Source organism: Octopus bimaculoides, chromosome 12 (genome assembly GCF_001194135.2).
Source record: "Octopus bimaculoides isolate UCB-OBI-ISO-001 chromosome 12, ASM119413v2, whole genome shotgun sequence".
In the NCBI taxonomy this organism is placed as follows: Eukaryota; Metazoa; Mollusca; class Cephalopoda; order Octopoda; family Octopodidae; genus Octopus; species Octopus bimaculoides.
Window position 1 is genome coordinate 15603924 of NC_068992.1, and position 22333 is coordinate 15626256.

The 22333-nt window shown below is 35.0% G+C and overlaps 1 protein-coding gene across 2 annotated transcripts in view; it reads right to left on the minus strand.

Moving 5' to 3' along the window:
* The window catches only part of LOC106871211 (uncharacterized), a 168234-nt gene that overhangs the window by 18410 nt on the left and 127491 nt on the right, over positions 1-22333 (minus strand). For both annotated transcript variants that reach the window (XM_014917558.2, XM_014917557.2), the window contains exon 9: positions 13429-13656. In XM_014917558.2, coding sequence (XP_014773044.1) covers positions 13429-13656 — 228 coding nt within the window. The remainder of the gene's footprint in view (positions 1-13428; positions 13657-22333) is intronic.

The window sequence follows — 22333 nt, forward strand, 5'->3', positions numbered from 1 at the left end:
TTTCACGAGCAGGCTGTTTTCGTTGGTCGGATCAACTGGAACCCTCGATGTCGTAAGCGACGGAGTGCCAACAACAACAACAACAACAGTTGCAGTGTAGAAATATGTAGAATGAAGTCAACAACTTTCAACTTTCAGCATGAAATATTCTTCACAGTTGTTTTCTTTGGTAAATCAGAAGCTCTACTGTTTACATGTGAAAGAATATTATGAATGTAAAAATGGAACCTCTTTAATGTAATTTACCAACTGTTTTTAAAATGCAGGAGATGAGACAATAAGAGAAACACTAAAGAATAAAATATTCTGAATGACACAACAATGCACTATAATACAAACAATGGACTATAAGAACTGTTGTAATTTAATCATCCAGAGTCAAATACTGTTAATTCAAGGGTCTTGGCGTGTAAATTTGACAGCTTGCTTGGAATAACTTTGTTGATGTGTGTGTGTGTGTGTGTGTGTGTGTGTGTTTGTCCCCCATCACCATTTGACAACCGGTGTAGGTGTGTTTACAACACATTAACTTAGCGGTTTGGCAAAAAAGACTGATGGAATAAGTACCAGGCTTGAAAATAAAAATAAGCACTAGGACTGATTCATTGAACTAAAAATTCTCCAAGGTGATGCCCCAGCATGGCCACAGTCTAATGACAGAAACAAGTAAAAAATATAACATAAAAGATATATGCACACACACATAGTCACATCGCTGCTATTATGTTAAACTGTCATATGTCCAAATTTGGCCAAATGCATTTTTTTTCAATATTTAATTTTGCTTGCAATAGCCAGTTCTTTTGTTCAAACCATCGTACCTCCAGCTGCTTCAGATGAAAAATTGTCAAAGTGTAGTGCAATGGTTTAGCATTTTTCAAAAATGCACTGAATCCCACATGGTTTAGCATTTTTCAAAAATGCACTGAATCCCACATATGACAGTTTTGCAAAAATATTTCTGACTGAAAATATCATACATACATGGGGTTATGATTTTATTGTTAAGTTGAAACTGTTGCTAATATAAAAAGAAATGGAATGGTGAAACTATTTCTTTGTTTTCTGCAAAAGCAACGTTTTGGACTTACAACACTTTTGCATAATAGCAACGATATATATCTACCAGCTTACACAAACACACAATTCACCACCACCCTCACTGTACACCTATTTCCCCCATTCCAGCAATATACAAGAATACAACATAGCTTTCTAATTGTGCACCTCCAGATGCTTTCAGGCCTAAAACCAAAAATACTTTGCACCACAACAAAGAAGCCTGGAGTGCTGTTATCGGTGCCAAATGAGGAACAAATTAATGGGAATCAGGAAGAGACTGTGATTACTATAAGAGGTAATGCTTTTGATCATCATGATCAACCATAAAGTCTTTTGTGAAAATAAGCTTGTACAGACAAATGGAGACTGTATCCCCATGGAAACATCACACACACAGAGTACATGCATGCACACACGCACGCACACACACAGAGGCACATACTACACATAGACGCCTGTGCATATGCACACACACACACAACACAGACTACACATACACACAGGTACACCACACACACATATGTATGAAAGTGACAGACAGACAGACAGGTTATATGTGGTAGCCATATAAAACAACATGAAATAGAAATTTTAATTCAATTACAACACAGTTTCTTTCTCTCTCTCTGTACACACACACACACACACACGTATGTGTGTTTGTGTGTGTGTGTTACTTCCTTTCAATGTTACTTCCTTTCAATAATAAACCAAGGCCATGATTCCCACCCACCGTATATACCCATTCCCCTGCAATTCTGTCTGCAGAACAAGTGACTTTTGCTTGCATAATTACCTTTATTAACACCTAGACAACTTTTCTGGCTTGTATTTATAAAGCACGGGGTAGGAAAATTTTCCAAGGTGCCAACAAAATTAATTAAGCAAATAAACTTGTATGTCAGTATGTATGCAATTAATTATCATGTGTGCACATCAGAGAGAGAAAGAAAGAGAGGAGAGAGGCGGAGGGAGAGGGGGAGAGAGTACAAATGCAGTTCCTTTTTCTTATCAAAATTTTCAAGAGACACTTTCTTGCTACCAAAACTAAACAAAGTAAAATAACGACAAAAAAAAAAAAACTTATTAAGGGGAGTGTTTTGGTTTCTTTCCAATACCTATAAAAGTTCATCAAATGACAAATAATAATCTTGGCTTTCAGTCAGAACAATTCTGACGAGGAAGGATTTTTTTAAAAGCTCTGAAAATTGTTATACTGTTAAACCAAGGATTTTGTTTTGCTCACCCATTTCAAGTTGGCTCTATCTATATTTGATTAGGACTTTAAAAACAAAATAATGGCCTTTATTTTTAATTTGTTTTTGCTTTATTTTTGCACATATTATATTTTTTTGATTTAAAACATTAATTCTAAATTGTTATCACCCTCAGTTAACATTGCCATAAATTATTCAGTGGTAACTTAGAAAAATAAACTCATTGTTTCAGACAATTACCCAGATTTTTATTATAAGAAAGAAAGACACAAGCAAACAATATAAACTACAACATAATTGGATGTACACAACTTCTAAAACTAATGTTTTAACCCTTTAGCATTTCGTCCAGCCATATCCAATCCAAATATTCTTTTCTACTCTAGACACAAGACCAGAAATTTGGGGGGAGGGGGCCAATCGATTAGATCGACCACAGTATGTAACTGGTACTTAATTTATCGACCCTGAAAAGATGAAAGGCAAAGTCAACCTCGGCGGAATTTGAACTCAGAGCATAAAGACAGACAAAATACAGCTAAACATTTCACCTGGCATGATAACGTTTTTGCCAGCTCACTGCCTTTAAAGCTAATCTTTTTTTCTCTCAGCACAAGGCCCGAAATTTTGGGGGATGGGGCCGGTTGATTAGATCGACCACAGTATGCAACTGGTACTTAATTTATCAACCCCAAAAGGATGAAAGGCAAAGTTGACCTCGGCGGAATTTGAACTCAGAATGTAAAGACAGACAAAGTATTGCTAAGCATTTCGCCTTGTACCCTAACGTTTCTGTCAGCTTGTAGCCTTATCCAACCCAAATATTCCACATGTTTTATATTCAAACTGGCCAGATCCAGCCTCTCACACCTATCCTATAATGTCATTCTAAAAGTAATCAATCACAACATCAAAATCTTGAAGCTATGAGACAAAGCATGATTAATTCAAAACAACATGGATAAATTAGCATAACATTTAGCAGAGTAATCTGAACACTAACGGGTTAAATATTCATTGTATGGGAAACGAGGGGACTCAGATCCATGCATGTACACTTGAGACATGGGAGCTGAGTTAACGCTTTTTTGACAGTTGAATACTTTCAAGAAATCTCCAAATTTCATTCGTCGGAGTATTACTGCAGCCATGCTGGAGCACTGCCTTTAGTCAAACAAATCGACTTAAGGACTTAGTCCTTGTAAGCCTAGTACTTATTCTATCGATCTCTTTTGCCGAACCACTAAGTTACGGGGGACGTAAACACACCAAAATCAATTGTCAAGTGATGGTGGAGAGATAAACACAGACACACACAAACGTATACACACACACACACACACACACATATACAACAGGCTTCTTTCAGTTTCTATCTACATTGTTGAAATGTTTTAAAGTAAAGAGCGGAGTGAAGCAGAGATGTTATTATAATCAACATTGTTCTTGGCTGTAATTGGCAAAGCCATGAATCAAATATTGCAGGCTGAAAGAGGCAGAAGAGCAGATCTAAATTTGGAGACAATATTTATCTGATATTCTAGATTGGTCAATAGTGATAGTGGTAAAAAGTGGAGGCTGGGTTAATGTTGGAAATAATAAGAGTATCTACAAGTAAGTAATCATGATTGGTGATGCCGTGTCATCAAAAACAAGGCCTCTAGAGATTCTTTTATGCCATAAGCTTGGCAATAATATATGCTAATATCCACTCAGTTTGGAATACAAAGATTTTAACGTCAGATTATGAAAATGGCATAAATGAAATGTCAGCTGTCATAACTAACTAAATTAAAACAAGTTTACACAGATTTGGTATAAAAATGTTTCTGTAATCTTTAAATATTTTATTCAAATATAGAAAAATAAATACATTTTAAGTCTGTCAAACCTTCTTATTCTACTATTATAAAGTTTAATGAGTCAGTAAGTAGGATGATAAACATTAACTATAAATACAGAATAATTTGCAATAAGCTCTTCCAAAACATTCAAAAAGCTTTTCAAATTTCAAATAAGTCTCAGGTGTGGTGGTATCAAAAGAGTAAGATAATGGAGATTGCAAGTCTAGAAATGATAAACTGTGAAGCAGAAAGAGAGTAGACAAGGGCTACAAAAGAGATCTGCCGTATTTAGTATATAACAATAGTGTATATCAGCTCTATATATTTGATTAGCTAAATTCTGTACAGCATATCTACACACTGTGGTGTAATAATATCACATCATTCACCATAAGCATATTAATCAATATTTTCTTAGCAATGTGTCAGTTCTTAATTCAATGGCTGAGCTACTTAAAATATGCACAATCTAGCAATCTATCCTGGAGGGTCAACCACTTGTCAAGGAGAGGTATCATTATAACACACTGATCAGAAAATTTCGGACTTAGATAGCTTAGAAGCTTGATAAAATTGGGATGCAATTATTGGAAGATGAGAAAGGATGAGTTAATCCCTTTAATTACCAATGTATAAAATTCCAACAGAGAAAACATGAAAGATTGGCAATCTGGCAGAAAGAGAAAACAAAAAACTTTTTAAACCATAATTCAATATACACTCTTCATTATTTCTCAATATATATAAACATTATATATACCGAGAGAGAGAGAGAGAGAATGACAGTGGGACTAAGAGAGAAAGGGAGACAAAGAGAGAGGGGGCAGACAGGGTAGGAGAGAAAGAGAAATGAACTTCACGGCTATCACATATGCCATCACAATTCATTGTTAATGATACCAGTATGCTTTATCACATATAGCATTTCTAATGATACTGAATAGAGTAGACAGTTTACAGAAGAAAGTATTCAAAAGATGAGACAAAGTGAGATGAAAAGAAATAGAATTTTTCATTGATTATCAATGAATGTATAAGCAAAATAATGTTTGTAGAGTTCCACAACAGTTTAATGCCAGGAAAGTTGGACAGTAGAGTGATAAAGACATTACGATCGCACATGCATGCATCTACACACGCACACACATGTGCATACACACATGTGCATACACACATGTGCATACACACATATTCATGTACGCATGTATACACATGCTCATGTATGTACACATACACACCCTCCTACTATACTGTTAACAGACAGGACATTATGAAAGTTTATATATATTATATGCAAGAAACACTTGGTCCTTTAGTCTCTTTATAAATTTTGCTAACAAAAAATAAATATTTATATATAAATACACACATATATATATGCATATGTTTGTGTGTGTGTGTTTGTGTATATATATATATGGGTGTGTGTGTGGGTGTATGTGTATATATACATGTATGTATATATATATGCACACACACACACACACACACACAGATAGACAGACAGCATGCATGTGTGTATACATACATGCCTATATACATAGCCACACTTACACAAGTACACACACACACACATACACACACACACACACACACAAACAGATAGACAGACAGCATGCATGTGTGTATACATACATGCCTATATACATAGCCACACATACACAAGTACACGTACACACACATACGCACACACACACACACACACACACACACACAACACACACACAACACACACACACACACACAAACAATTGTCATTTACGCTATAACCAATATTTATACATTAACCGTTTCACGAGATTCAGACGTACACTTTAATATAGGTGACTGGGTCTTTGTTGTCCTCACTTAAATAATAATTTAACAGCATTAATTCTGATATATTTGTTGCAGCTGATCGAAATAGTGATATTGATGTGATTTATACTAGTTTTGTTATCTACTGTTTGCTTTCAGTTGAACAGCGTTGCTCAACTATGAGAACATCTACAATAGCGATGCCTAATGTTGTCTACACTCAGCATCTCCAGGGTAATGGTTGATTAATTTTTGCACCCTCGACAAATTCTTTATCACGTTTGAAGATGAAAACGTCAAGTAAATTTTCTAAATGCTAATTTTTTTTTTTTTTTTTTTTTTTTTTTTTTTTTATTGAACCACAGTGTATTGTGTGCAAACAACCTGAACTCAAAATGTCTTTTGACTTAGTGCATACAATTCCAATGTAAACGTAGCAATTAGATTTTTTTTTTAAAAACTGTGAAGAGTGAAATTAATCACAATTATTAAACATGAAATTCAATAACTTCTTTGTTCCTATTTTTCATTCATAACTTTATCAAAATGCATTTTTTTATTCTTGCTGATAGCAACCCACAATTTTGACTGCAAATTCGGGTGATTCCTAGGCTTGGTCTCTATTGACAAAAGAACATTAATTCAGATTCACACGAGTTGTTCATTGCAAATAGATTGAGGATACAGTTCTTCATGATGGAAAAATCTATATCATCATCATCATCATCATCATCTTCTTCTTCTTCTTCGTCGTCATCGTCGTCATCGTCATCATCATCTTCTTCTGCTTTATCATCATCAGCATTTAACGTTCATTTTTCCATGCTTGCATGGGTCAGATGGAATGAAGTGCCTCGCTCAAACACACAATTCACTACCAAGTGCAGGAACTGAACTCATGAACTTATGATCCTGAGCCAAACAGTCCAAAAAACGGCCCACATGCCTTCACATACATCATCATCATGGGTTGGCTGCATTGGCATGCTGGAAGGCTGCACCAGACTCCAGCTGGATGCCCTTCCTAATGCCAACCACTATGAGTGTAATGGGTGCTTTTATGTGCCACCGGCACAGGTGCCATTTGCATAACACTGGGATACGTTTACGTGCCAATTTGTGTGACACTTGTATCTGCCATGACTGCGATTTTGCTCAGCTTGATGGGCCTTCTTCTCAAGCATGACACAATGCCAAAGGTCTTGGTCATTGCCTCCGTGAGGCCCAACACTCGAAAGAGGCCCAGCACTCAAAAGAGGCCCAACACTTGAAAGAGGCCCAACACTCAAAAGAGGCCCAACACTCGAAAGAGGCCCAACACTTGAAAGAGGCCCAACACTTGAAAGAGGCCCAACACGAAAGTGGAAAATCTATGGAGTTTAGAGAAAAGAAATTAACAAGGAGTGTATGAAGTTTTGGGGTATGTAATGTTAGATGTTAGCCAAGACCATGACAGAGGATGACTGGGCCTTTAAAGATATGAGATAATATGTGCAACAGACTAGAACGACTGCATTGGTGCAAATATGTGATGTTCAATGACAACGAATGCTGCGATAAAAATAGCAAGAGCTGCTGGTGAAGGGTGCCCATAATGGAGGAAGACCAAAGGCAGGAAGAAATAGTGAAGTCTGATCTGAAAATGCTGGGTCGTGAAAAGACGATTAGATGATTAGCAAGGTACTGTGGGATAACTCAGGCCAACTCAAAACAGCATGGTAAAAGAGCTGTTGAAATGATGACTATGAAACGATGATGATGATGATGATGATGATGATGATAACGATGATGCCACTGTCAGTGGCGACTATGCTGACACCGCCACCACCAACAATGCTAATAACACCACTGCAAACACCACCATTGCCAACACTGACAACAACCACACCACTGCCACTGCTGATGACGGTGATGACAATAAAAATGATAATGATGATTACCACAGAACATAATCACTGCAATCATGCTGTTAGCAAGTTGAGCAATAAAATTTGTTTATCGGGTTAGTGAAGCATAAGTGAGATAGTCAAAGTTGATGAATTGGTAAAAATAATGTTAGGTTATTGTTAGTAACATTAGGAGGTAAGCTAAGATAAACTAGACATAAAGTTGATGGTGCTGGTAACAGTGTAGTGGGGGAAGTGATTAAGTTCAGAGTGAAGGAGAAAGAGACCTTTCTGTTCGTGCCAGCCAAACCTAGTACAACATATTACATCCGTATACAAGAACGGAACACAAATGATAGTAAGGATGACAGATAAATAACATATTTCAGTATTTGTTTCTTACAGTTAAGCACATAGTGAAACAATTGTAGGAATGACTAGAACATAAATGTATGTATATGTGTGTGTGTGCATATATATATATATATACACACACACACACACACAAACACACATATATACATATATATATATACCTACACACTCACACACACACATATACATATATATATGTGTGGGCATGTGTGTGTGTGTCTGTGTGTGTGTGTGTATTTTAATGCAATCAAGTGTGGATTACCAAAGAAAACAAACATTAAATAACAGAAGTAAAACACATGAGATAAGAATTCATTGAAAGACATTAATTATTAGAGAATTACTATAAATTATGATTTACAGAATTATCCAAAGAGCCAAGATTGTGCTGTCAAAAATAGTACTTTAAAACAAGACAAGGGTCTTGGATAAGGAGTATAATGTGATGCAGTATAATGTGATACAAGAAACGAAAATGTTTTCTGGAGACAATTTAGGATATTTTGGATAACATTATTATCCCAATAATACAACGTTACAAATGAAGTCAAAAGTGTATCACATTATAACATAGAAAGCATAGTTATATTTATGAAGAGATAAAGCTTGTAATTTTTTTTCTATCTACTTTAGGTTTTCTGAAATAGGAAACCAAAGTTGTTATAAATCAGTTTGTCAGTGTTTGTGTGTGTGTTTGTCTTTGCATATATTTCTCAAGCTGTTGGTGGGTGTAATCAATGGAAATTAAACTAGATTCATTTCATGGCTAATCTCTATACAGTATTTAACATAACAGATACAGATAATTGCTTCCAAATATCATTATTGTTCCACAAGTAAAAACTTTCAGTCAATCTTCTCAAGTGTACCACTTGTACTAAATACTAAAAGACTTGCTAAGTGAATTAGAACCATAACATTTCTTCAAAAACCGTCGTGCCACGTATGGTAAAAAAAAAATAATACAACTAATACAGGAAAAGAAAATCTATTTTACAACCAAAAACATTGATAAACATTTGTTTATTGTAAATATATGAAATTAACTCTAGATAATTGCAGAAAGTTTTTTTTATGATTACAGAACAAACAACTTGAGAAAAACTATTATTTTTCTCATTAACAACAACTCATCTCAGACATTAAGATATTTATCAACTTCTGATACAAACTATGGTGAGGAATATAAAAAGATATCAAAAACATCAAATTACCTTTCCTTTAAATCAGTGATTCTCAACCACTTTTTGCCTGTTGTTCCCTTTGAATCTTATTTTATTCTACTGGATTCTTCGTAGCCATTTGATGTTTTAAAAAATCCTATTATATTATTATTAGGAACTGTATAAAAATTTGTTAAAATATGTTGTGCATTATACGAGTATAGCCAATTTATTGCAGATAAATTTTAACAAGAAAATCTTATATGGACCCACAAGGGTCAAGTGAACCCTTGTTGAAAACCACTACTTTAAATCATGGCATTGTGACAAGCAGATAAGAGCAAAGAGCTTGCAGGTCAAGCAACTGACAAAAAAAGCCAAAAAGTCAGAATGATTTAGGGATAATCCAATAAAAACTGACACCAGTGGCTGAAACACAAATCATCAAATTCAATCAATAACACAGAAAAATTCAATTAAGATCCAAGGGTCCTTTCAGAGTAACCATGACCTTGTATCCCCATCTCACAATAATAAAATTTGATAAGGCTACAGTAGCCCACATCAATAGCTACAGGTTCTCAAGAAGATAAAGATTCTTCAGAAGGGAAAAAATAGCACCAACAAGTAAAACTGGTTGTTGATCTGAGTAAAAAACAATTGACCGAATCCCAAAAACGGGTGCCAAACAGAGGGCTATGGTTTGCGACTAGCATTGAATGGATTTCTTACTGAAACATGAAATAAATTGAAGATTCGATTAACAAACTTTAAAGAAAGAAACAGAAATAGAGGAACTGAGAGAGAAAGTTTTACATGTGTTGAAGAAGTCCAAACAACGAAATGGACCATCTCTAAAAAAACTAATAATGTTAAGCCCTTCCAGAAGACTCTGACGAGTATTTCTACTTAAAGACAAGGGTAATACTGGTGATGGATAAGATAAGAGACACCAACAAAACTGAAAACTCTCATAAATGAAGGTACCAAACAAAACGTTAAAGAAACACCTATAGACAGTTCTATACGAGAAGAAGGACCAGTATTGGTTTCAAATTTTGGCATAAGGCCAGCAGTATCAGTGGAGGGTATAAGTCAATTACATGATCCCCAGCATTCAACTGGTACTTATTTTATCGACTCCAAAATGATGAAAGGCAAAGTGGCCCAATATTGATATCAAATTTTAGCACAAGGCTGGCAATTTTTGGGAAGTGGATAAGTCAATTACATTGACCCTGGTATTCAACTAATACTTATTTTATCAACCCTGAAAGGATGAAGGGCTAAGTCAACCTCGGTAGAATCTGAGCTCAGAATGTAAAGACAGAATTGCCACTAAGCATTAAGCCTTAACGTGGCCAAGTATTAACCAAAAAGTTAATGACTAAAAATAAAAAGAAATTTTTTCCTTATCAATATAGTCTGTAATAGATTCTATTTTGCACTACTAACAGTTAGAATCACTAATATATGCAAAAGCATGTTGCTATGTACCTATGTGTGTATTTTGTTTTTGATGTAATTAATTCTGTTGTCGATTTTATAATCTACCATACAATATTAAATTGATTTTACAAAGTTAATGATAACTTGCACAAAAGAGCTATTTTGAAAAACAAAACGAAAATTATTGTTTTATTTTGCTTGATAACAATTGTTAAAAAAAAAAATGTTTAAATTTGAAATCAGAGTTTCAGCAAGTTATAGATACTCAAACAATCAAACAAGTAATCATAACAGTACTATGTCTCACCCCCACACCACACACCCCAGATTCCACTTTAAAAACTATATTTGATGGCGTAAAAGATGCAAGGGTATATTAGATGCACCCCAATTTCAGCAGTGTGCATAGGAGAGAAACAGTTTTTAGTGCATTAAAGCCTGTGGGAGACCCAACTTTGTATATAAAAGCTGGAGTGATTTTTGAGACATTTTGGTGGGAGAAAAGTGTGTCTTAAGTACCATGAAATATAGTACTGTTCGTTCTGTTGTTCTTCACAGAAAGCTCTAAATCCCTGGAATTTCTTCCACACACAGAAGAAGTTCACAATGAATAATCAATGAGAAAAAATAGCATGCAATTTTTTTTGTTGTTTGAAATTTTTTTTTCTTCTCTTTTACAAGGATGGAATGCAGTCTCCATGATCTTTTACAGGGACTCCAAGACTGATAGAAGTAAGGAACGTATCCTAAAACAAAGAATTAGCTCAACTGCTTGCAACAGAGTGGATTCTGCAAAAATTCCCAGAGATGCCAGGTAACAGATTGTGTCTAGTACCCAAATAAACCATGGGTCTGATTTTAGAAATAAAACATTTCTAAATCTCTCAGAGAGATTTATGCAGTAGTGATATGATGAAGTGGGTGGAAGTGCTTGTCTCCCCCTTGTAAACATAAGGACACAGGAAATGTGTCAAGGCCGACAGGAAGCGGTGCAGCTTCCTAGGTCTAACCAACAGTAATATTATTCCTTTCAGGGGTCTGTCACATTAAGTTGACATCATACAACTACTTTAACTGGTCTGATGTTCTTACAGTTTTGCCAACCCATCACCATGGATTGCTACTTTTCTATCCACCTCAAAAGGAAGGACAGCAACATTGACCTCGGCAGGATTTCAATTCAATCATTGAATTGAAACAATGAGACCCTTGGCGATATTCCATGTTTGAGAAGACTCATCAAGCCAAGTGAAATCATAGTTGTAGCTGATGCCAGTGTCACTCAACTGGCATCTATGTCAAAGGCACATAAAGAGCACCCATTACACTCTTGGAGTGACTGGCATTAAGAAGGCCATCCAGCCATGGTAACCACACCAAACCAGACTGGAACTCGATGCAGCTCTCCAGTTTACCAGTCTCAGTCAAACCGTCTAACTCATGCCAGCATGGAAAGCAGGCACTAAATGTTGATGATGATTCCACTCAGTGCTCTAATGACCCTACCAGTTCACCAGACAATAATGGCAATGGTGCTAATGAAGCACACATTACACATGATTTAAACATTACACATGGTTTAACAGATTAACATATGTTCTTTGTTGCTCCATACTTAGGTATTCTATACTATTATTATACATAAAATATAACAAAGCATCCATACACCTCGTATTAATGTAAATCGTCTCTTAGCTTATAACACCAACATTTTCTTATTAAGAAGCAAGAATGCACCGACATTCAATATTTTATTGCTGTTCTCTCACACTTACAGACTGGCTTGCCTTATGAATTTGTTTCCATTGTATTCATTACAGAAGAAAGAAATATATAAAGTCGTTAATGAAATATTTTTAAAAATTGCTACCACTTTCCTTAAGTAAATAATTATGTATTTTTGTCAAAATTATATCAATAAATACAATAAATACAATGCCATACAATAGTATGGCAGTTTAATGAAATCAGAGAAAGACAAAAAAAAAAGGAAACAACATAGAAATGAAAAGTTAAATACAAAGAATTAAATATCATAACTACTAAATTAAATTTTTGTTAAAAGGAAATTATATTGACATTTGAATAACAAATAGTCTATTGTTTGGTAATATTTGTAAGTAAACACACCCAGACACATTTATCTGGAACATTTTGTTGAAGAAATATTAACAAAATAAAGCGTGAAAAAAAGAAAGGGAGAAGCAGAAACAGTTGTGTGCTACTGGAGTAAATGTCTTAAAATAGCTAATATTTCTCTTTCTATATATATATATGTGTGTGTGTGTGTGTGTGTGTGTGTGTGTGTGTGTGTGTGTGTGTGTGTGTGTGTGTGTGTGTGTGTGTGTGTGTGTGTGTGTGTGTGTGTGTGCGTGTGTGTGTGTGTGTATACATATATATATGTATATATATATGTATGTTTCAAGCACAGCAAACCATCAGGAGACTTGGTCCCATGTTATCCCCTCAGTAAGTCCTAATGAGTTTATTTTATTACTCACCCTACTACAACCCAGGGCATGGGTTGGATCCTATCAAGATGTACAACCCATGCCAGCATGAAAAAAAAGAAATAGATGTTAAGAAATGATGACGAACCCTGTACTTCTTAAACATATACAAATAAAACATTTACCTCTTTGGAAATGAGTTTTGGTGAGGAGAATTTCATTCCTGTTGATCTAACAGGGTTTGAAGGTGGCAATGATGTGGTCATCTGTTGGCTCTGCTGGAGACTGGGTTTAATGTTGGCAGGTGAAGAGGCAGCAGTGGTAATAGTGGTAGTAGAAGTAACATTAATTGTGGGTGGCGTTCTTACATTGATAACACCAGAAGTAGTCGGGGATGATTTTTTTTTAGATTCCTATAGACAAAATATATTTAATTAAATATCAATTCAAGAGTTAGACAGCAATGCAGTTCTAATCTATATAAAATACCATGAATTATTTGTGCTTTTACAAACAAAAGTCACAAAACTTTGCTATGTATATATATATATATATATACACACTTCAGAATATCATGTCTTGCAGACTTATCATATTATATTAATATTTAAACATAAACAACTTAACTGTCATGTACAAGCAGCATTAAAATAATTATTTTCCATTACAATTCCAGTAATCTTATTCTCAAACTTTACCAAGTCTAACTGTATCATGCCAGAAGTGAAAAACACGCAACAACAACAAGGCACCATGGATAAAACACAATTACATTATGCACATGGAAGCAAAACATGTATAACCTGGCTAATTGGTGTGTATGTGTGTGTGTGTGTGCGTGCGTGTGTGTGTGTGTGTGTATATGTGTCTGTGTGTATGTACGTGTGTCTGTGTGTGTGTCTGTGTCCCTGTGCGTGTGGGTGAGTTTCAGTGTGTATGTATGTCTATGTCTGCATTTGTGTATGTGTGCATCTGTGTGTGTATACATGGCAAGTTTACTACAAAGAACTTTAGTAATATTTAAATAAAACAGAATATAATAAATAAATTTCATCAGAATCACAGAAACACAATTTCCTGTAAAGAACAAAGACATGAATAAACACTGCTTACGTCCACCAAATTCATTTCAAGTAGTTTGTTGAATTAGAATGGAATATGGTTTCTTCTTTGAAACAGTTGCAAGAGCCATAACTTTACTGAGTCATCATAGAAGACTTTCTTTCCACCCATTTGTGCACCAACACAAGTGAAACCAGTCATGAGCAAACTGTAACCAGTGGGACTTTCTTAATAGCATGCCTAAATGAAAATTTACCTTGATTTTTTTTTATTAACGCAGTTGGCTTGATGATGAACCCTGTTTCAAAAACGTAACCCATATATGAAATGAATTATCAAAGGGCTATGAGACTTGTCAATTTTGGATTGTTCTCCCATGATTTCACAGCAATAAGCTGTATCACTACCACATTATAACTATTAATGACTCAATGATCCAGACCGTTACATATTTGTGTTTATCAGTTAGTCAAAGGAGACAGAGGCAGTGCCTATGACCACTGCTGGTCATCGCAGACTAACGAGAGTGATGTATAAGGAGATGGTCAAATTTCTCTGGCCTTGGCTAAAAGAAAATACAGGAAGATCAGTTAATTATGATTTTATCCAACATATTCCCTTTCAGATTCACATACCTATTGCAGTGGTCCTTCAGATTTTTCTAAGCCCTGGATTCAAGTGAGATATCATTCTTTCATGTGCATATGCATACACATATATAAACATAGGCAAGGCAGCAAACTGGCTGAAACATTAGCATGCAGGGCAAAATGCTCAGCAGTATTTCTTCTGCCGTTACGTTTTGAGTTCAAATTCCACTGAGGTTGACTTTGCCTTTCCTCTTTTCGGGGTCGATTAAATAAGTACCAGTTACACACTGGGGTTGATGTAATCGACTTAATCTCTTTGTCCTTGTTTGTCCCCTCTATGTTTAGCCCCCTGTGGGCAATAAAGAAATAAATATATAAACATTGGCAGTGATGCCACCACCACCACCACCACTCTCCTCTTCCTCCTTACTTAACAACCATTTTCTATGCTGGTATGAGCTGAACATTGTGACTGCATCTTGCTCTTATGTCTCATTTATAGCAAGGGCTCTACAGGTGGATACTATTCCTGACATCAGCCACTTAGCAGAATATAATGGGTGCATCTTTATTGTGGCACCAGCACTATAGATGCTGCCTTGACATCAGCAAGACAAAAGAGTCTGCTCAAGCCCTGAATTGCTGCTCCTCAAATTTAATTACCAAACATTTAGAGAGTGTACTGACTACTTTTTATAACCCCAGCTTTAGTTGGGTTAGCTTGTTCCACAGTAGATGGAACAGATTTAATATTGTGGAAGGATGGTTATGCAGTGGACAGAATATCAGAGGGAACAGTGTTAGAGTGAGAGTAAAGAAGGATACAAGGGGAGTGCAGAAGAGGAGGAAGAGGAGGTACAGTAATGTCGAGTAGGAGTGTGAAGAAGAGCAGGGAGTATAAAGTGGGGAAGGGGTAGGTTGATTAGGTGTACCTAGTGATGGAGTGGATCAGTTTTGCCATGCCTGTATGGGTTGGAGAGTTTGTCAGAGTTCAAAACAGTTCTTATTGGAGTTACACAGGTTTGATCTTGCGAAAGGATGGTAGGAAAGAGACGAACAGAGACAGTGTTCAGGAAGGGGTTATTAGGAGGGAAAGCGAAATGCGAAAAGTTAGGGGCTGAAAGAGTAAGTAAATGATAAGAATGGTGAGGAGGGTTGAATAGGAGGAAATACAGCGATACCTAACATTATAAATGGATGGGTCATGGGTGGGTAATGAGGTGCATGAAGGAAAGGTAAGATGAAAGTAGGTAATAGGAGGGAAAGTGAGAAGCAGTGTTAGGGATTTACAAGAATAAGTCAGAAGTGATCTACAGTAAAGCAGTAAATATATGGTGCGGGGTATAGAGCAAGGAGGTAATATAAAATGAAAATGAAGAGCTAAAAATGTATCCTGGAGGTAACATGTTTTAGAGAGCATAGTGATGCTGACCCAGCTGATACATAACAAGATTATTAGATGCTTTCTGGAATTGGAATATTACAGTTTAACAAACCATATCCATCGATAAACTCTGAAGTCTTTTTTATTCTTTCCATTTCTTATACTGTATTCATAACCACCAAGGGCTCCACGAAAACCATCTGTACTCCTTCACATGATCCAGTACACACACACACACACACACATGCATATATATGTATGCATGTGTGTATGTGCATGTTTATATATATATGAATGTATAAGTGTGTGTGTGTGTGTGTATTTATAGATATATATATGTGTATATATATGTGTTACATACATGTGTATGTACAGGTGTCTGTGAGCAAGTGTGTGTGTATGTATATATATGTGTGTGTGTGTGTGTGTGTGTGTGTATACATATTTACATATATATATATATATATATATATATATATATATATATATATATATATATATATATATATATATATATATATATATATACATACATATATATATGTATGTATATACACACACACACACACACACATATATATACAGAAAGAAAGTGTGGTGGGGACAAGCTTCTGCTTGTGTGTGTATGATGTAAATATGTGTGTCTGCGTGTGTGTGTATTGATAAAAATTAAATATTTTCATGATGACTGAGCACAACTCTACTCAGTGCTTTTAATACAGATTTCAAGTAATAAAATTCTTCTTTATTAAACTCCACTGGTTTGCCTAAAAGCAATGAAAACAAAAATCAATTCAGCAACCTCACAATGTTTCCCCGCCCCCCTCTTCATTAGATGTACATGAATATGCTATTTGTAACTATTAACCAAACCTAATCATAAATAGTATGTACTCTATCAGAAATGACAATAAATCACTTAAAACTTCCAATACTGGTTTATTATTATAGGTTACTAACTATATCAGGTACAATGTAGCGTTTAAATTGAATTTATGGTGTATAAGACCAATAAGCTTCAGTGCAGATCAATTTTATTCTACTCGTCCTTTATGACATTCACGAATAAAAAAAAAAAGGATAATATCAAGGATTCTGGTCTATGGAGTGCATAGAATATTTGCCTGCAGTTGAAAAGGAATTTCAATAATGTGATAACAATATATTGGAAACAAAATTTTCATATGTAAAAAAAAAAATCTTTCAATGTTGTTATGGAGGAGTGCATTTTTTAACTCGTCAGTGGAAAATGTTAAAAGCTAAATTCATAATGGGAAAAAGAAAATAATAAAACAGACTCTCTAGAAATGAAATAATGTTTAGAAAGATGGAGTAGACGCAATAAAATAGTTATAAGATTGAAATTAAAAGTAGATAACAGATCAAATGAATGGTTGGGGTTATTTCTAATTGCATTCTCAAATTTGAGACTGGAAGCAATAAACTTTAACAAATATTAAAAAAAAACAAAAAAAAATAGGGTTTCTAATTAACTAATGGAAGGAGATTGCTGAAATTAAAACTCTTCAGGTCAAATTCTTTGGCAAGGAAACTGCACAGCAACCCAATACAATTAAGAATTTGTTTTCCACCACAGTTAATCCATGGAAGCATTAAGTAGTTGCATAACTGCACTGGACACAACAAACTAAGTTTATTAACCAGACTTACTGGCTACTTTCTGACCAACTGGCATGACTCATAGTCAAAACCACTTTAAACATTCACATTTTTATAGAGAGGCGACATTTCGTAAATGTCATAAAGAATGAGTAGAATGGAATTGATCTGCACTGAACTTTATGGGTCTTACACGCCACAAATTCAATTTAAACACAACTTTGTAGCTGATATATCAGTAATCTCTATAGTTAGCAACCTCATTTTATTTTGATTCTGACAGAGAGAGCTTTGAAACTAGAATCGCATCACAGTTTGATTATCAAAGTAAATTCGTTTCTTCTTGAATAATTTCTACATTATTTCAAGATCAGTTAATTTTTCCTGTAAAATAGCTGTGGCACTCATGTTAATTCTTTCTGCCAAGTGTCCAGTACAATGTCATTGTTGAAACCATTGTGTCAGTTTGAATAGTTTTTGATGCTAATGAGTTTTGCACTCCTAAAAACTTTTCAAGACTAGACAGCTCCTTAAGATCCATTTAGAATAAATACCATTCTATTGGCATTTCTGGTGAAGAAACATACAATTCTTTTGGTGGTAAAAGTTCATTGCTTGAGACTGCAAACATTAACTTTTAAAAAGCTGCAATTGTTGCTAAGTCCAGAACCACAAAGCCATGCCTGCACCTATGCAGTCACACCTGTGAATGTCTTGTAAATATATGAGAAAATGTCTACCTGTAATCAACTGACCTGCATTTAATTTACCTGAGTATTTAATAATGACATGTTAACAGATAAAAATCCACAAGTAAAAACTGCAAACACAGCTGTACACCAATAATCATTACATCCCATCACCAAGTTTCATCCAAATTTTTTTTTTTTCATGATTTTTATGCTTGATACCCACAAGCTCTATGTGATGATGGTAGCAGTAGTGGTAGTAGTAATGGTGGAAGACATAGTTGCATCACTTCTGGGCCTCTTCCATTATCCTCTGATTGCCCTCTCCAGTCAGGAGTAGCATCCTTGATGCCTTTGAGTCTGATGTTGCACTTCCTCAAAGTTCTCTTCATCTCATCCTAACAACCTTTCCATTGGATCTTCTTGTAACAAAGTTAAAACTTCTTGCCAATATGATTTGAACCAGCAATTGTAAAAATACAATTACACAACCAACACAATATCTCATACTTTTACAGCAAGGAAAGCAGTGACAAAATGGGAAGACGATGCAGACACTTCACAGACTTAATCGACTGCCAATCATTGATAGAAACAGGCCTATAATTTATTTTGTTTACTTTAAATAATTTTAGCTTCATCAATGAATCATTACTTGTGAGCAAATCAGATTAAATTTTTGACAATCATTTTACTTCAGCATAATGTAACATCGTACAAGCATTATTGCAATCACGGACATCTACTTTGATAGAATACATGACAAGAAACAAGTCAAGGAACTGACAGTTTGTTTCTAGCCTGTGGTGCTGCATTGTGTCAATGTCTAAGACACTTAGCTCTCAAATGACGAAAACCACTGAGCTGTAAACATGTCAGTTAGGATAAGGACACCTCAGTATAAACAGTACAATAAAATAGACAGTGTTTCATAAGCTGGCAGGGCTGACTTCAACAACTCCTGTGAATCCCATTTCTAAAGAGGAATGGGATCCATCAAACTAATTTGATCATGATAGACCATAATGCTATAAGATTCATGGCAATATTTAGAATATAACAATAAAAACATGGAGAAAAATGTAAATACTATCTTGATGATGTATTTCAAAGCAAATGGAACTACAAATAATTGTGTGTAGCATATTGAGTTAAAAACCACCTGGATGGAGTAAAAGTCCACAAGTTACCCATGGGACACAAACCACACATTTTCTATAACCATGAGAGATGTGCTATCAATTGGGGGCAGCTTTCTATCATTTTCCCATTCAAGTGACTCTTAACCCAACATATCACAAACTATTTATTAACTGTTGTATGAAGGTGGTGAGCTGGCAGAATTGTTAGCATGTTGAGCAAACGGCTTGGTGGCATTCTGTGTATCTTTGTGCTCAGAGTTCAAATTCTGCCGAGGTCAACTTTGCCTTTCATCCTTTCGGTGTTGATAAAATAGATACCAGTTGAGCACTGGGACCGATGTATTCAACTTAACCCTTCCTCTGAAATTGCTGGCCTTGTGCCAAAATTTGAAACCATCATCAAAAGCTGTTTTGCTTTGAAGTACAAATTTCGATAACTTATGACAGTAGCTTCTCAACTACAATAGAGAATCTATAGTGTGGGTAATTATTTTGATCTAAACAGGGAGCTGGGGGTGGGAATGGGGGTGGATTTTCTCAACCATAGTATAATAGAAATCTCATCTATATTTGTTTAAATACTATATTTACTTGGCATCATACAAACTTCAATCTCTCCTACTTAACTAAGCCAACAGCTGATGTATTTTATATGAAAAAGAAAATGAGATAATCCACAGCAAACTATATTTTAGTTTGTTTTTGTTTTTTTCGTTTCTTGATCTGTCAACACTTTTAATCTTATTACAGTTATTCCAGTTCCGATACAAGCAAGAAATTCCAACAAATATACCTACACTGACTTCATGGCAGAACAATAAAAGCATCGGCTAACAACAACAACAATAGAATTTTACATGTGAATAGTTTTAGTACTTATACAAAGAAAAGAGATTACTTAGGACTAACTTTGAAAACAATCCTATCAATTCAAAACTAACTTATTTCCCTGAAAGTAACATAAAAATTGCAGAACGTAAGACTCATAGTCTCAATACAATTGCATGAAAACAATGTCATGTTCTTCTTTGTCATTTTAAGAATATTTTATATTTTTATACAGTTTACCTACAGGAAAAAATAGAATATTATTTCTGCTTTGAATTATCATTTTCATAGTTCACTAAGCATGATACATGAAATTTTCACATAAACATCAAATTTTCTGGATGCGTACAACTTCACTGCTTCCAAACATAACGTTTCTCTTTATTTACAAAGATACACAACTTAAAAGAACTATATTTTTAAAATCAAAATATTTACTTTTTTTCCTATCATTTAGATTTTTTTGTTTTTATTTAAAATTGATTTTACAAAAGTAGAAAGAAAATTAATTTTTTTTGTTTTCCTTTTGAGGATAAACTGCAATATCATTAAAGAAATATTTTCCAGTAAATATAACAGAAGCCGACATAGTTGAAATAATTTTTCAGTTTGTCAAACTTTATACAGTAAAAACAATGAGACCAGAAACGAAACAAGGCAACTTTCTAAAAGAATCTTACATTAGAAAGACATTTTTAGTTGGATTCTACAATTTTATGTTCCATTTGCAAGAAACATATATTTTGGCATGCATACACACACACAAATACACACAGGCATGCAAAGATATCCACATAAATACTTATAGATACATGAGTGTGTTTATATGTGTGTGTGTGTGTGTATATATATATATATATATATATATATCATCATCATCATCATCATCATCATCATCATTTAACATCCGTTAAATGCTGGCATGAGATGAATGGTTTGACCAGGGCTGGCGTGCTGGAAGGCTGCACCAGACTCAAATCAGATTCGGCATAGTTTCTACAGCTGGATGCCCTTCCTAACACCAACCACTCCGAGTGTGTAATGGGTGTTTTTACGTGCCACCAGCATCAGCCATGACTACAATTTCACTTATATATATATAAAGGCATCCAGCTGTAAAAATTTTGCCAAAACTAATTTCACCTGTGCTAGTGCCACGTAAAAAGGAGAGTCCACTCTGTGGAGTGGTTGGTGTCAGGAAGGGCATCCAGCCATAAAATCCCTGCCAAAACAGACACAGTAGCCTTTGATAGATTTTCTACCTAGCTGGCTCCTGTAACTGTCCTACCCATGCATAGAAGATGGCCGTTAAACAACGATTATAATGATGATTATTATTATGTGTGTGTATGTGTATATGTACGTATGCATGTATGTATGTAAACAAAAACACCCTACTAGTATCCTTCAATGTAGTCAACCTCTTCCAGTATCCCCCACAACCTAGGAATAGAGGCAATTCAATTCTGGTTAGAGAATTACGCCAACGAACTCCCACATCACATCAAAAAAGAATTCATGATAGAAGGGCTAAAATTTATCTTGGAGAATAACTACTTCGTCTTCAAAGACAACTTCTATCGAAAAAAATCGGGGACTGAAATGGGTATGAGAATGGCCCCCTCCTATGCTAACCTAGTCATGGGATATCTAGAAATTAGTCTTTATCGTAAGGTTCTAGAAATATACGGCAACCCATTCTCCCTCTACAAAGAAAATAACTGGAAGAGATACCTGGATGACTGTTTCATTCTTTGGCATGAAAGTATAGAGAG